The sequence below is a fragment of the Poecilia reticulata genome, chromosome 1 (genome assembly GCF_904066995.2).
Source record: "Poecilia reticulata chromosome 1, P_reticulata-male-v2, whole genome shotgun sequence".
Lineage (NCBI taxonomy): Eukaryota > Metazoa > Chordata > Actinopteri > Cyprinodontiformes > Poeciliidae > Poecilia > Poecilia reticulata.
The window spans coordinates 2,757,184-2,774,536 of record NC_088830.1 but is presented as its reverse complement, the minus strand read 5'-3'; the positions used below and the strand labels follow the sequence as shown (position 1 = coordinate 2,774,536).

The following is a 17,353-nucleotide window of genomic DNA, read 5'->3' as shown; positions in this document are numbered from 1 at the left end:
GGTAACACTAGAGGACATGCAGAAACCCACAGCTCAAGTGGGAGTATCTGAATAAATAAGAACTAATAATGATTCTCTCCTACATTTGGCTTTTATCCAACAACAGCAGGAAGAAAACAATAAGAAGTCCTGTTTAGCTTTTGCTATAAGCAATGTAAGATATATATACAGCTTCTAATACTACTGCTTCTGAACAAAGCAAACATGTGGAAGAAGGTGATCGGCAGACGAGACCAAAACTAAACCTATTGTCCCACATGCAAAACACTGTGTGTGAGAGAAACGGAGACAAAACTCATCCTGAATCACACCATCCCCACAGTGAAACATGGAGGTATCAGCATCATGCTGTGATGATGTTTTTCTTGAGCAGGAACAACAGGAAGCTGGTGAAAGCTGAATGGGATATGGGTGGAATATAGAGTGACATTGAAAGAAAACCAGCTAGAGGCAGCAAAAGAATTGAGAAGAGTGCTTAATTCCCCAGCAGAATGATCTTTGGTCGATCAGACCAAAATATAGAAGAAAACCTGTTTGCAAAGCTTTTCAAGAAATACCATAAAACACTTGTAACTACATTGAAACATCATTCTACAAAGTAATAATTGAGTGAGGATCACATCATCAAGGTCTTACGGGGGGTTGTCACTCAGACCGTGGCCTTCATACTGGTGCACCATGTCTGTACCATAGATGTTGAGCAACTTGTATGGATTCACAGACACAAGAATGTTCCCTATGTAGGTCTGAGGGAAAGGAACAGAGTAAACAAGGGAAGTCGCTTAGTGTTTGTGATATTTGGACAGATTAGTTTATTGTCATGTTAGACGCTGAACGTACATATGTAAGTTCATGGTCAAAACGTTTCTTCAGGTTCATTAGAACAGTGGTCTCATTCAGCTCACTGAAATTAAACAGAGGAAATTAAAGACAAACCCATTGAAAACACACGGTCACAATTAATTAGCAGTGATGCATTCACTTTGAAATCCATTCTTTAATATTATAAAGAGACAATCTGGGTTTTCTTAAACTTCTGTTGCAACGACATGAATTCACCTTTTCTTAAGATTGGAAAATAAATTGTTTCATACAAATTTACTAAAGTGCTGCATCAAATAAAATCCTAACAAGTACTTGTTAGGATTTTAACAAATACAAGCCTGATGACACTTAAAGGCTATGTCTTTTTTAAACTAAACAATCGTCGAAAGAATGTAGCAGGAAGAAAATCTGAAATATTTCATTTGGTCTGAATTGTGCTTACGGGAGCTGAGTCATGTCTTCCATTCCCTCTGCCCAGCGTACAACTCTGTGGTTTGTTGTGGGCATGCTTATTATAGAAAAAATCTAGACACAATTAATATGCAATTATTATAGCATTAGGTCAACAAAACAACAAAACCCATTCTAAATTTAAGTAACATAACCAATATTAGTTGCACAGCTGACATAACAATGTAATAGATTATGGAGATGGTAAACATTGAAGAAAAAAGCTTCTGACTTTTCATCTGGTTAATATTTTACCTATTATACCCAATGCTTGAACTATGACTGAAACATGAATGAAAACAGATACCTTGTCATACCAGCTTTGACCTGGTACTCTAGCTCTGCCAGGAGTCCAGTCCAGGTTCTGGAGCTGTTTTTCTAGAACCTGGGGGCTTGGTGAGTATGCTTCCAACATTCCATCTTCTTTGTACATAGACCACTTGGACAAATTCTGAACCGTCCCATGCGGCAGAACCCTTTCAGCTGCCCAAACATTTTCCCCAGCTTCTCCTTCACCTCTGGCATTCCTGGCCCAGTGGCCAGATCGTGGTCCATACGGGGGTATCACAGCATAGCGATGGTCCTCCCCCTGAAGCTCTGTTGGCACAGTGTACGAAGCATAACGAAGCTGCTGATTTTGGATGGCGTCGGACAGTTTTGGGTTGCGGAACTGGCGTGTGAGAAGAGAGCCATCTGGAAGCCTGTGAACCAAAGAATAGCTCCTTTTTTGTATAGAAAATATAGCCTAGAGTTGTATTATATTGGATAAATATGACATTAAGGAGTCCAGGAACCAAATGCCCATTTTAACTTTTCATTACTCTTGCAAGTAGTACTTATACAATATTTCTCCTTTTGACTATGACTGAATTATTTCATAAATTTTTTTTGTCATCTCTAAAGCATCTTTTGTTATGGTTTTTAAGGTTGACCAGTTTTTGTCTTTGCTTGGACAGAAAAACACATCAGAAATGCTGTATTTGACAAAGATGTTGAAATTCAGGCTCGATTAGGCTGTTTGATTAATGTCAAAGATCTTTTGAACCACATCTAAACATCTGTAAACATCTTTATACGTTCCAGTTTCAACCATATTTTTGGATCGTTTGCAAGGAACATCATCCTTTCTGTATCTGTGCAACAACATTTTGCTGAGGGGATATGTTAAAAACTAAATATTTATCACACACAGGCAGATCCTCAACAGACCTTATGGGATAACCTCTTGGGAACAGACCTTATGCTTTATTCGCATAAGCTGCTGAACATGTTATTTATTGCAAAACTGTGTAAACTTGAGTAATTTTTTATAATTAAAAGTATATTAATATTAAAAGTGTAGTTCCACACCTGTAAGTGATACCACGTAGCTCTTCATTCTGCAGTGCAGAGGCCAAGTTGGGGCTGGTGGGTTTGGGTGCACCTGACAGGACTGAGGTATCAGAGAGATGGTAGAGACCAGCAGAGCGAAGTCCCTGATTCTGCCTAAGAGCAGCTGCCAGGTTTGGAGTGGATGGCGTCTGGCCAGGCATAACTAAAGAACCATCAGGGAGCCGGTAAGTTGCACTTCGAAGATCCTGGTTCAGAAGAGCCTAAAAGGGCGGATCAAAGAACTTAATGAATATCACAATGGCCATAAATCCCTGTCCTACGGTGCCTTGGAAAAAGAAGAAGAAAAAAATAGTATGTATTATTGTAATTTTCAGTGATGAACCAATTAAGAAGATTGCAGAATTGAGAAGCAAAAAAATATGGGGAGAGTTTGTCTTTACACATTCTTTGTGATGTACAACATAGGCCTGTCACAATAACAAATTTTGCTGGATGATAAATTGTCCCAAATGTTATTCCGATGAATGATAATTTTGTTTTCAGACCATTTTCAAGTAATATAATGATAATGTCATACTCATTGACATTCTCAAAGATCAATAAACTTTAATACTGGAACTGCAAGACATTCTAAATATCCATAATAAATAAGCAAAAAACAGAGACAACAAATAAAATGAATTATGAAGTCTCTGTAAACAAAACTGTCTTTAAAAGAGATAACTACTTGAGACCAAAGCAGCAGACAGAAGACTTTTGTCATCCAATTTTTGGTAGAAAGAGAGAGAGCAAAGAAAAAAACCCGATAAATTATGCAAATGGAAGCGATTTAGCTCCTTTTACTTTATTATGCAATCAATTGATTTATTGCTTATTGCAACAGGCCTAGTCATATGGCTTCTTGCAACAATTAAGCTAGTCATTTTATATTACCAGTAACAAGCACACTTTGTAGCAGTTAGGGCAGTTCTGCTTCCATGGTACGGTTCATTCTGAGTGTAGATCAACACATTGGACACAACATTATTTCTTAATGCATTTCTGCCCTTTACATGTTGTTTGGGAGTTATTATTGCTTCAACATTTATTACTCATGTTGTCTTGCATTGAGTTTCTGCAGAGGTGTTGGGCAGGCCTAACAACACATCAATTTTCAAATCATGCCACTTATTGTCAATCACAATTAATAGTATTTACTTCAGGATTATTGGCATGTATTTACTAATCTATACCAAAATCCTACCACGTTTTTTTCTAGAGTACTTTAAAACAACATAGCGGCTGACTGAATTGCAGTCAAAAAAAAATGAAAGTGAAAGAACAGTAATAAATCTCCACAACTTATACATCTTCTATTACTGGTGGATAAAGATGTTGCTTCTTTCAAGAAGCCCTGGATCCAAAGTGAGCCAAGCTGAAGCCTGAGAGAAGCACCCAAAGCTGAAAGAAGTGGAAGCTTGGCCCCACACATGTAATCCACCACTAGCAGAGAGGCAGCTGCTGCTACTTTCCCCTTTCATTTATCCCAGCAGCCACTGCCACTGCTTTCTCCTTTTTTGCCTCCACTGTCCCAAGAGTGAATAGGTCACAGCTGTAGAAGCTTTCTTTGTCGCTAACCGAGTGGCAACAGCCTTTGTTTTCCCCAGCCAGCAGCTGTAAAAACTCTCATGGTCTACCATTAAAATGTTGTACAACAAAAATGTGAAAAAGTTCAATGGTTATGAATATTTCTGCAATACAATATATAAAATGTATACTCTATAAATTCAACAGGCTGAAGCTTCTACCATATGTTTAAATTTAGTCCACAATTTGAACAGCTTGTGTCAAATTTTGAACAAAGAAAACATACTTTGGAAAGATTAGGGCCAGCTGGTTTTCTTGGGTCAATGATGATGGTTCCATCAGGCAGCGTGTAGGATACCCCTTTTAGATATGGATTTTGCAGGGCTGCTGTCAAGTTTGGACTCTTTGGCTTCCTTGGGTCCACAATAATAGTTCCATCTGGAAGGGTGTATGAAGCAGCTTTCAAGGCTTGGTTAGCAAGAGCCTATAAGAACAAATGACTTCTGTCAAAGTGTTTGCAACAACAACAATAAAGCAGTAGATTACTGAGAAATATAAACATCAGTATTTTGAAATCGTATGTCCGAACTACAACATCACATGGACAAAAATATGGAGAAACATCAGAAAACCAGAAAAAAATATCCATTTATAGCTAACCTTTGCCAGATTTGGTGACACTGGAGTATTTGGGTCTCGAACCCCCTGCGGTAGAGTAAATGAGGCATTCCGCAATGACGAGTGTTGAAGAGCATTAGACAGGTTTGGAGAGGTAGGTTTCCGTGGATCAATGATGATAGTGCCATCTGGGAGGGTGTACGAAGCACTCTTCAAGTAAGGGTTCTGAAGTGCTGCTGTAAGGTTGGGTGTCTTTTCTGTTTTGGAGTCTATTACAATGGTACCATCAGGAAGAGAGTAGGAAGCTTGACGTATGGCTGGGTTGTTCAAAGCCCTACTGAGGTTTGGGGAAATAGGATCCTGAACAAAAAAAAGTGTAATAATTATTTATAATATTATTACAAATATAATATGTTATCGAAATTAGATGTATACATTAACTACTGTTAAACTGAATGTAAAGTACTATAGGTCATTGGTTACTTTTTGTCTAGAATCTATAATGGTGCCATCAGGAAGAGTATATGAAGCCATCCTCAGATGCTGGTTTTGAAGAGCTCCAGAAAGGTTAGGTGACATTGGCTTCTGAAGTAGACGAGGGTCCTGTTTGAGTTTAAGATAGAGTAAATAAAAGGGATATCAATTGAAGTTATAACCTTTTGCCTTTGAAGAGACATTTATTTGAACATATTATTTACCCTGATAACTGATCCATCAGGCATTATATATGAGGCACTCCGGACTTGTTGGTTTTGCAATGCATGGCCAAGCAATGGTGAAGAACGGGGATCTGCATACGGGCTCATAAAGGTTCTTCCTGGCAGCTGGTATGATGCCTGCATCAACTGTGGGTTCTGCAGAGCTCTTCCCAACATTGGTGAAGAGGGTGATTGAGTTACAACTGAGGACCGTCTGAGTTGCATAGGTGTCTGAAAGGAAGCCTGGCGGAGATTTGGGTTTTGTTGCAGAGCACTCTGGAGCTGAGGCCCAGCTGGGGCATAAGGATTCCGTTGTTGCATTATGGGAGATTTTAAATTAGACACATTATGCAAACCAGTTTGGTTTTGCAGTGCATCTTGAAGCAAAGGTACTGTGCTAGGTTCAGAGATGTAATCATATGGCATACCAACAGTCGGTCCATATGGAGATTGTAACTGTGGAGTTTGATAAGAGGTCATGCCTTTCATTGCCTGACTATGTCTCATGGCTCCAGAGAGTAGTGGAGATGAGGGTACAGATGGGGTATATGGAGACTGTGGTCTCTGAAGTGGAGAAACATAAGATGCTTCTCTTATGGCTTGGTTTTGCAGAGCTCCAGAGAGCATTTGTGCAGGAGGGAGCAAAGGCTGCTGATAAGGTGATGTCAGTCTCTGCAATGTAGAATCATGAGGTTCTAGTAATTCTGGAGCCATCAAACCTATGCCTGCCATTTGGACGGTTTCTGGTGCAAGTGCTGAAAAAGCATCCGGTTGAAAAGCCTGGTTTTGCAAAGAACGGGACAACATAGGAGATGAGGGAGTAACAAGTTGTTGTGATACCTCAGTATAAGGATGCGGGGGGAAACCAGTTTGGTTTTGCAGTGCATCTTGAAGTAATGGTGTTGGGCCAGGTTCAGAGATGTAATCATATGGCATAACAACAGTTGGTCCATATGGTGACTGTAACTGTGGAGTTTGATAAGAGGTCATGCCTTTCATTGCCTGACTATGTTTCATGGCTCCAGAAAGCAATGGAGACGAAGGTACAGATGGAGTATATGGAGACTGAGGTCTCTGAAGTGGAGAAACATAGGATGCTCCCCTCACTGCTTGGTTTTGCAGAGCTCCAGAGACCATTGATGAAGGGAGCAAAGGCTGCTCATAAACAGACATCGGCCTTTGCATTGAAGGACCTTGGAATTCTATTAATTCCGGAGCCATCTGACCCACACCCACCATTTGGGGTGCTTGTGGTCTAAGGGTTGAAGGTGAATGTAATCTAAGATCTTGGTTCTGCAAAGACCTGGATAACATGGGAGAAGGCGGGTCAACAAATTGTGGTGATGGCTCAGCATAAGGATCAGCATAGGGATCTGACACAATGGACTGACGATTTAGTCGAGGAGAGAGGCGTGGAGATGGACTGCGTGACATGTATTTAAGGGAGGGTTGCGGGGAAGGGGGAGGCATGCTTCTAATTGACTGTCGGGCCCTAAGGGGACGCCCTCGAGCAATAGGACGAAGAGGAGGACGGACAGATTCTTTTCTCCCCAGGGGAGCTTGGTGGACCATAAGAGGGGAATGAAAAGGAGAAGATTGAAGGGAGGAGTCTATGGTAAGTACAGAAGATCTATTACTTCTCACAGAAGAAGCACGAAACGGGCGCACATTTTGTGTGGGTGGGGGCACTGGACGCCCTCTGAGACCCATGGGTGAGGGTCTGACGGTACCTAAAGGAACATTTCCATATGCCCTAGGCCTGGCCAATGGCGTGGGGTCCCTGAGCAGCCGAGTTGAACGACGAGAAAGAGTAGGGGAGGATGGAGCTGGCCGAGGCCCTGCAGGAGATAAACTTCGGCGAGAAGGTGAGGGTGAAGGCCTTCGACTTAGCTGAGGAGAGAGAGGTGGCGATGCATGACCAGGGTAAAGGGAGGGTGGATCATGCATCTTTCTGCCTCCCACCGGACTTCGAGCAGAAGTGGGTGATGGCTGGGGACTTTGCATCCTCCTGGAAATGTGGGGTGATGAAAGGGGCGAATGCTGCCTCATTGACCCTCTCTCCAAGGATGGAGGACTATGGCGAATTACGGAGGCACGGGGAGAATAAGGGGGTGAGGATACTCTGGCCAAAGGAGAAAGTGACTTTGGAGGCTGCCCTCTACGATGAAGAACTGGGGACACCATAGGAGAAGCAGGTTGTGAAATCTGTCTAGACAAAACAGATGAAGGTCTTTGAGCATTAATGAGCCCACCTCTCATGGAAGGTTGTGGGGAGGGGATCTGCCTTCTTGCAACCATAGGGGTGGGGACTGGCGAACCCATGGCTGAAGGATAACTTTGCATTTGTGGAGAGGGTATAATGACAGAGCGACGAGATGGAGTCGGAGAAGATTGCATGCGCCGTGTAGGGAGAGGAGACATGGTCGCTTGTTTAATGATCATGGCTGTTGGTGTTGGGATGGTTGGGAGGCTGTAACCCTGCCTCTGTGGTGTCATCATTGGGTCTGTCATCATCTGCAGTGGTGAAGAAAGACATAAACAAAGACACTACATGCTTTCATGGTGTATAATTTTATATTATAAAATCATACAAAGGCTAAATAATGTTTATGTTAAAATCCAAAAAAGGATATTCTTTCTTTTTACCATTAGGCTGATAAAGCTTATGTGAAATGCAGCAGTCTATTAGTTAAGGAACAGCCTGTGCAGTTTAGCACCTCCCTTCAAAATTACATAGTGCATTGTCCTACATGTCCTACAATCAGATCAATCAGCTGGCCTTAGCACCACCATGGTCAATTTCAATTTTTTTGTGCTGCTTGCTTTAGATTTTTTCCAGTTTGGAGGAACTTCATTAAACATTACTATCAGGAAAGTATTTCAGAATTTGCTAGAAAAAAATTGTACCCCCTTCAAGCACCACAGTTCCTAACTATGTCAATGCAAAGGCTGGCTGGAAAAAACATTACTTTCTACCCCAATCTCTTTCTGTGTGTTCTACATATAGCACTTTGTCAAAACACCTCAATATCTCCAAGTATTATCTTCTAAGGTATAATATACCATTCCATCTTGGACTAAAGCAATGACAGACAAGAACTACAATTACCTGTGGTGAAATTAGTCGTGGAGATATTGGTTGTTGTTGGAACAACTGCTCGGACATCATCTGCTGCTGGGGAAGCATTATTTGCTGGGGCATCAACTGCTGTTGTGATGACATCTGTGTGGGCATCATTTGGGGCAACATATTCTCTTGTTGAAACATCATTGGCTGCTGTGGGGATAGTATCTGTTGTGGTGACAGTAGTTGTTGCTGTTGAAAAGGAAACATAGGCAGTTGTGGTTCTGATACTGGGATTTGCTGTTGAAATGACATGTCTTCGAGTTGATATGGCGTAAGAAGAATCTGGTCTTCATACTGGATATCTGACATGTCTTCAAACTCAGGATCGGGAGGCAAAGTAGGTGGAGGAGGCAGAGGAACATCTAATCGCTCTTTTCCAAACAGGCGCACTTGCGGTCTAGGAACTCTAAATGTTATGTCCCCTTGCTGAATTTCTCCCAAATCATCCCCAATTTGATTCATATGACCTACATATTGGTTCCCTACTTTACCCATACCTGGTGCTCCAAGTTCAAAGACCTGTTGGCCTCCATGTGGGAATGCAGTCTGTTGGGAGCTCAAGTCTTGGTATATTCCAGGCTCACTATATCCAACCTGAAAGTCTGGCTGAAATCCTCCTTGCATTCCCATTGTTACAGCAGGATCTCCATAATAACCTTGAGGCCCAATGTCAGAGTAACCCAATTGTCTATTTGCATAGTAAGCTCCTGGATCATTTTCATCATAATAAAACTGAGCCTGAGGATCAAGAAATCCTCCTATTTCTCCTCCATACATACCACCCATATGCATTTGAGGATAGTAATCCAGGGCTTCATCATTATACATTGCCTGTTGTTGTTGGAACCCATAATAATCAGCTTCCTCAGTGTCATAATACCCTTGAGCAGAGGAGTAAAGGTTATTGTAATCATTAAATCCATCATCATAATATTCAACATTTGTATCATAGAGTCCGTCTTCCTCATAGTAACCCAGGTCTTGATAGTCTGCCCCTTCCATCTCATTCTCATAGTATCCATACTGACCATATCTTGCATATCCTGGTGCTGACTCAACTCCATAATCATCATAGCCATCTTCATACCTGTAACCTCTCTGGTCAACTACATAGTGCTGGTCATATCCATCATCTTCCTCCCCAAAAGTATAACCATTGTTTTGGTAACCATGCAGAAACCGTCTGGAGCTGGATTGTCGTGTTTTTCCTCTATGGCCTTCTAAGCCATGATGCCTGGAATTTTCTTGCATTTTTTTTGACAGAAACCGTTTGGTAAGCCAATTAGTTGCCGCAGCAACCTTGCCTAGTAAGACACTACTGTACTTGAAGTCATCACTTGTGCCATCCTGCTTTTTAAAGAGACCTCTGAAGAATCCCCCTTTCTTTTTATTTGAATTTCCTCCTCCAAGACGAAGTAACATGTACGTTGGCTTTTTTCCTCCATCAGCTGCTGCCTTTTCTTTGGCCTCCTTCTCCTTTTTCTTCTTTTGGCTACTTTTAAATTTCATCATAAACCGTGAGGTATTTTTCATCATAGACTTTCGTCGTTTTTTCTTAGCAAGCCGGCTCTTCCTCCTTCCCAAGCCAAGGAATAAACGTGATGTGCTTTTCAGTTTCTTTACACTGCTCTTGCGTCTTTTGATGCCAGAAAACTTCATGAACATTTTTGACATGTTCTTCAGACCTTTCTTTGGGACTTCTTTAACAGGAACCAGTGGTTCCTCCTTCTTCTTTCCCTTTTTCTTCTTCACATCTGCATCTGATTTTCCTCCTTTATGGTGACGATCATCTTTAGATTTTTTTTTAGATTTACCGTGAGCCACTTCCTCATCATCATCCTCATCTGCATCATCATAGTCTTCATCATCTTCTTCAGAGTCGTCACCACGTCTAGACTTCCCACCCTTCTTGTCTTTACCCCCTCGCCCTTTTCTCTTTTTGTCGTCCTCTGAATCCTCCCAATCTTCTTCTTCACTGAACTCTTCCTCCTCTTCATCGCTCAGTATCTCCACCTCTTCCTCCTCAGACTCTACTTTTTTACCTTTTCCTTTGTCTTTTCCTTTTTTCCCCTCATCTTTGCCTTTAGATGGCTCCTCTTTCCCCTTCTTTCCTCCTTTCTTATCATCTTTTCCACTCTTCTTGTCATCCTTTCCCCCCTTTTTGTCATCTTTTGCTCCCTTTTTGTCATCTTTTGCCTTCTTCTCATCCTCTTTTTTTTTCTCTGGTTCAGGTTTTCCACCTTTCTTGGTGTCCTTTTTAGTATCTTTCTTACCAGGCATTTTGACCACTTGCTAGAAGCATACCATGCTCCCAGTACAAAGTTCAATGCTGTTGACCTTTAAACACAAAACACAAAAGAACAAAATTTGTATCATGTTTGTAAAGTTAGATTGTCAGTAATGCACAAAACAATGACATTTTTAACTAACCTTAAAAATATTATTGTTTTTGATGTGACTTTATGATTCTTCACCACTGGTTTGAGGAAGCAATCCACCCGTCCTTAGCAGCTCCACACTGCTGAGATCTGATCCCCATGAAGGCTTCTGTACAGATATAAACATGCTCGTTCCTAAAATAATATATAAAATGCTCAATTGTGAACCAATGTTTCAAGTAAGATGACTCCAGATCTTTCAATCTGGAGTCATTCAATAACCCTACTTCGCTTTAAATTTCTTTAGGTCTGAGAGTTCATTACCATAAGGACTAAAATCTCCATACAGGTATCTGAATAAAACTGAATTGGACAAAGAAATAAAATATCGTACAAAAACCTCAATTTCTCCTTCTCTTTTTTTTTAACGTTTCTCTTAAGATGTGTTAATTTTTTTTAGAGTGGTCCTCCTCGAGACTAGTCACCACTTGACGATGAACATCTGAAAGGGTTTTTGGAATCAATAGATTTTCTGTCCAGCAATAGACGATAAGAAGATTTTTTTATCTCTGTCAAATAATTTAAATGTTCTCTCTTATAAAGTTAATTGTTTTAAAAATATATCAAAGACAACAAAGCTTACAAGGACACAATATATTATTTTATCTCCAGGTGATTCCAAAAGAGGTTTTAGCTGAAAACACTGAGTTCAGTAGACAATCAGCTACGACATTTGCCTTTCAGGTCCTTCCACCTTATTTTTGACTATCTAAACTTGGTCAGTCCTTGTCTTTATTTAGCCCAGAAAGCTGCATTGCAAATGTTTATCCAAAGGTTTACATCCCAATTTTGCTTAAATAAAGAGCATGTGAAGCTTTGTTTAGTCTGCTATTTAAACCCCATCCATGTTCCATTAAATATAACGAATAACTTTTTAAACCATTTAACACTGTCCAGACAGCAGGCTACATTATTTTCTCAATATCTGCTCAACAAAATAAATACTGTATCAGGATTTGTTTATTTGTTGTTTTTTTTCCAAAACTTGACTTTCAGAAACTGTTAATCTATGACCGTAATTTTTCTCTTCCGCTTATCCACTATCCTTGCTTTTAAGGACATCTTCACAATATACTGTCATGACTAAACATAAAAATGTGGATGAATCTAAGTGAAAAAATCCCACCAATGTCCAAATTACAACTCAGTTAGACCTTTAGAAAGCCTGGAGAAAGACCTGGAGAAATATTAGTCAAGGCCATGTCGAAATAGTACAGAAACATCACTGATATTTCTGTACTATCGCTGATGTTTCTATATTATTTTTGTACTAATACTGGAAACTTAGTATTAAGAGAAAATTGCACAATATTTTTGAATAATACTGCATACAACTAAGATCTTAAACCAATGCCTATCAGAGTGCACAGCTTAAGCTTAATCTAGCTGTAGATTTAAATAGAAAATAGTCTTGTCTACTGATTTTCAATTGCCTTTCACTAAATGCAAAACCTGAACACAACATCATAAAACATAGAAAAGGCTTTACCCCCTCAGTGGTTCAGTTGTTTTCCAAGAGATGCGTAGCCAAACTAAGTTCTTAAGACAGTGTTGACAATTTCATTCACCTGGACAGTTTTCCATTATTGGCTCCTCCCTTTTGGTCATAAAGAAGACCTGCCTTTGTTGTGGTCGGGGTCTGAAATCTTCAAACACAGCGTGTCTGATCACAGGTATCTTCTTCAATAATCAAGAAAGAAAAAAGTAAAAAAATAAATAAATAAATAATAACTTCAGGTTGCAATGTGCTTGTCCTCTGATTTTATTATGTCCTCCAGTGATAAGCATAACACATTCCGTTACTCAACACTGCATCCTGTGCACAGTAGGTGACCTCAAGGGAGTGTGCATGTAAGAGAAATGGGCAAATGAGTTGTATGTGTGTACTTATGTGAAGGTGTGTGCGTCTGTGTAGACACTTCCTTGTCCCAGGTCATGGAAGGAGCCTTAATTTGTCATCTGGCTCTACAGGTGAAACTTGAGATTGCTGAGCGGCTGAGGGGGCGGGGCATAAATAATACAAAACGTCCGGAGAGGAACAGAAGAAAAGCATGATTGGCTAATCTTCTGGGATGCAGAAGATAAGCTTGATTAGCAGTGAAGATACTGTAAAATGTACAAATGCTGAGTAATTAACCCTCTCAGACTTCATTTATTAGCATGACAGAATTTGTGTGTGAACACCTGCACACATCTGCTGTTGAATCTGTTAAGTTTTTTATTCCCCATATTATCACTAACACCCCCCGCCCAATATTTTTATGCTTTCTGTTTAAACTAAATTGAAATAAGCCATATAGACACTGCTAGCATACTTTGACATATGTTAAAGTACGAAATGGGGCAACACTTGTTAAAGATATGACGTCTTCCCTCTAAGGTATCAGTGACAGTAGAATGACTCTCAAACACACAAAGCTCCAGGCAGGGAAGGATCGGTAACAGGGCTGTGATTATTAGTGCCATCAACCAAATTATCCTTCTTCCCGAGGGAAGGGGTCAGATTGCCGGTTCTGTCCATCTACAGGGTACAGGTGTTAGGTTGCTAGATCCAGATCTTGTAGATTGTAAGTGTATCTAATTATTACCAACCAGCATACAGCACACGTCAATGTCTATACATGCGTGCACAAGACTTCACAAAGACATCCAAAAGACTTAATGTTACACAAGAATATTTATTCCTTTCCCCACAGTTTTGTGTCTAGCGGCTCACGTGGTGATCAAGAAAATGAAAAGACCTGATGAAATGTAGGTAGCCAGTTTCCCAAAGCAATTGGTGTTGGCAGGTGGTCCTCCAAGTTTAGATAGAATTTGTAAAGAAGAAACAGCATAGAGACACCAAGATACACGCCTGAGAGAACACAGCAGATTTACAACAAAGGTGAACATGATGATTCTCATCAAAAGCATTCAGATCCTGGGGAGAAATAAGAGATCATCTCTGGCAGTTAACTCACAAACTGAGATACTCACACACACACACACCCACGCACACGCACACACACACAGCAATCTGCTGCTATCTAGTGGAGCAGTTCAACTCCTGCAACCTTCTTAATTTGTTGTTGGTGAGAGTAGGTTGGTGGTTCTCAAACTTTTTTAATGAGTGCCATATCATCATGCTTGCCTTGTGAATTTTTACCATGCTTTCAAAACTTGGACTTTGTTATTATCATAAGTTATGTGAAATACATGTAAAAAAAAACAAAAAAACAACTTTTGATTAGCGTAATTACCAGACAGGCACAATCATGTCAGAATTCCAAATAAGTCAGACTTCAGAATTTTATAAGAATTCCTTGTACGCTGATGTTGTTTACAGCTAATACAAAACACAGTTCAGTATATTTTGAATCATTGCATCACATTAAATCTTACATAAATCGCACAATACATCCTCTTACCATGATTCCATGTTGCTGACGTCTAAAGTCCAATAGGACAGCACATAGCTAGCATGGTCACTCAACTTATCAATTATCAAATCCCACCAGCTTCCAATTTGGAACTGAAACACATAATGGTTGGTTGGTTTCAAACCAACCATAATGGTTCCCAGACACAAGTTCTAACTTGTGTCTGGGAACCAGACACAAGTTAGAACTTGTGTTCTAACTTGTGTTAGAACACAAGTTCTAACACAAGTTAGAACACAACATAATTAGTCAAAAGAACTTCAGTTTTAACTGGGAGTTTTTAAATGCTTCCCTCTCTGCATTTTCTTTTCAAATTTTTTAGATCATGCAAAAGTAAACGTGCTTATTTGCTCATCATCTTTAATTCATGCATATTTATCTTGCAGTAAGTGTGTCAATATTTTAGTCAAATTGCAGTAGTGTGTGGACCATATGATTAAGAAGACCAGCAATACTTTTTCAATATTTTTTTATTTACATTTACATCGAAAAACTGCAGTTGCAGTTGAGTTGAGTATTGGACAACTCTTCTGATTCTTTTTGCAAGGAGCTGATGTGGCTGATTTATGGTGAAATGACATTGTTTTTTTTTTCTTTCTTGTTCTAAACATTAATTTTGCAGGACAGAATGTTATTAGAGTATGTAGACCATCTGTAGACTGCGCATGCTTGTGTGTAGGTTGTAGTGCGATCCATGCTCCCCAACACCTACCTCTGGAAGTCCTGACGTCACCGGTGCTCCGTAGTCACGTTTCTCCATCCTCTTAGACAATAGGTTAAAAGAAGAATTAAGAAAAAAAAAAGTTCCTTTTATATTTTCTTAACCCTAATTGCCAACACGGTCCCAATTCCTTTTCGGCTCCTCTGGCATGAGCTGAAAGCAGCAGGGGTCGGGCTGCGGGGAGGAGACGTGTGGCACTGGGAACCGAGGATGAATATTTAACGACGGTTATTCTTCGACGGCCTGGCCGGGGGCTTGAGTTCCACGCACTCCGGTGAGAGCTGATGAGCTCCGTGGGTGGGCAGTACCGCTCATAAACACAGCGGCACACACACACACACACACGCACACACACACGCGCACACACACACACACGCACACGCACGCACACACACACACACACACACACACACACACACACACACACACACACACACACACACACACACGTATGCGCTGTATTGAAGGGAAGACAACAAGTAAAATGTGACAACAAAATAATTTAAAACACAGCTCGACATAAGGAGGGAGGAAAAAAAGTTTGTTTTCCTTGCAGTAACCTGCCTTAGTTGTAGCATTTCTGCAAACATTTCCTCTCATCCGGACTGAACACAGCAGGAAAGTGTGTCATGAAATGGCTCAAGGGGGACGTAGCACAGCAGATAAAGGCGAGCGTTACAACTAATTTAAAAAAGGGTTTCTACATGAGCAATCCTTCTGTCGCCCGCCAGATGGACCCGCCTGACAACAAACAAATAAAGGTGAAGACAGCGCCACAAACTGCTGCATTCAATCCGTAACCCAGACGACCTTGCCGTCTCCCGGCATCACCAGCTGGCCGCCAGAATCAAAACACTTCTTGGCTTTGATATCATACCTGCTGGGCCCAAGCCGCAACGCTCGGACCTGACTGGTTTTAGAAAAACATGCAACACACCTTTAGCTACGTTCGTGCTATTTTTAGAGCTGTTTCTGCAACAGTGACTTACACACTATAGATCCGATCATTTGTAGGAACTAATGCAGACTGCAGGAGATGTTTGGCTTCCTGTTGCAGTTGGCAGACAAACAACTTCAACAGTCTTGGTCAGGGCAGGCAGCTGTCAGATCTGAGCTCTTTTTAAAAAATGTAATCCTGCAATGTCTTCACTGAGCACACATAAAAATATACATTTATCTGACTAAATATAGGTTTGCATGTCAGAGCACCTGTAGGCATGGATTTTAAAGTGATACACTTGCTCCATATAATAGGAGCATCTCAATATTTGACTATCATTGCAGTGTGGTAGAATGTCTTATCCTGTGAAAATCTAAAGGCTACAGGAGACCAAGTTTAAAAAAAAGATTTTGAAGAAAGAAGTTCCTCGCTGTGGCCTACACAACGCTGCTGATTTGACAGTTATCCAGCAAAGAGTCACTGACAACCTACAAGGACATAAGCTCATATATAGATAGATAGATAGATAGATAGATAGATAGATAGATAGATAGATAGATAGATAGATAGATAGATAGATAGATAGATAGATAGATAGATAGATAGATAGATAGATAGATAGATAGATAGATAGATAGATAGATAGATAGATAGATAATAATTTATTGAATTTTGTAATTTATTACAAATTAAAAAAAACAACAAGAATATAAAACAACATCTAAATAAAGTAAGAAAAACATTTTCAATGTTAATGTTTGTTATTTAAGCATTGTGAAATATTATAGCAATATTTTATAAAATGTTCCTCTTCTATCCATATTTAGTACATTCTAAGAATACGTGCTTTACCCTTTTCTAGTTCTCTACAATGCACATAATTAGCTGTCTCATGTTAATTGAACCTAGTTAACCCAATATGACCAAATCTATGATTTGTTCTTAGCTCATATTTGATTGTATATCAACTTCATTTTTGCTCAATTTTATATTTACATATATTATTCATATCACATCTCATTTTATTGCAATTTCAGCAAATTTATCAACTTATTAATTTACTTCCATTCCATAATGTGCAGAGATTCACAATCACTGAATCTCAATACCGCTTTTCCTAATTCTGAATGCTAATCTTATTATTTCTATCACCATACCCTGCCATGAGGTTGAAAGCAACCTTCACATGGCTGCATGTTGATGAAAACACCACTCCGAT

The 17,353-nt window shown here is 40.0% G+C and overlaps 1 protein-coding gene across 1 annotated transcript in view; it reads right to left on the bottom strand.

The window, feature by feature from the left end:
• The window catches only part of myo15ab (myosin XVAb), a 73,215-nt gene extending 56,457 nt beyond the window's left edge, over positions 1-16,758 (bottom strand). The window contains exons 1-13 of the mRNA XM_008404861.3: positions 15,186-16,758; positions 12,623-12,734; positions 11,047-11,163; positions 8,599-10,953; positions 5,490-8,003; positions 5,275-5,394; positions 4,834-5,151; positions 4,460-4,657; positions 2,626-2,867; positions 1,583-1,976; positions 1,268-1,350; positions 841-904; positions 637-746 (exon numbers count right to left, since the gene is read on the bottom strand). Of these exons, the coding sequence (XP_008403083.2) occupies positions 637-746; positions 841-904; positions 1,268-1,350; positions 1,583-1,976; positions 2,626-2,867; positions 4,460-4,657; positions 4,834-5,151; positions 5,275-5,394; positions 5,490-8,003; positions 8,599-10,896 (6,341 nt within the window). The 5' untranslated portion in view covers positions 10,897-10,953; positions 11,047-11,163; positions 12,623-12,734; positions 15,186-16,758. The remainder of the gene's footprint in view (positions 1-636; positions 747-840; positions 905-1,267; positions 1,351-1,582; positions 1,977-2,625; positions 2,868-4,459; positions 4,658-4,833; positions 5,152-5,274; positions 5,395-5,489; positions 8,004-8,598; positions 10,954-11,046; positions 11,164-12,622; positions 12,735-15,185) is intronic.
• Between the last annotated feature and the right edge of the window lie 595 nt (positions 16,759-17,353).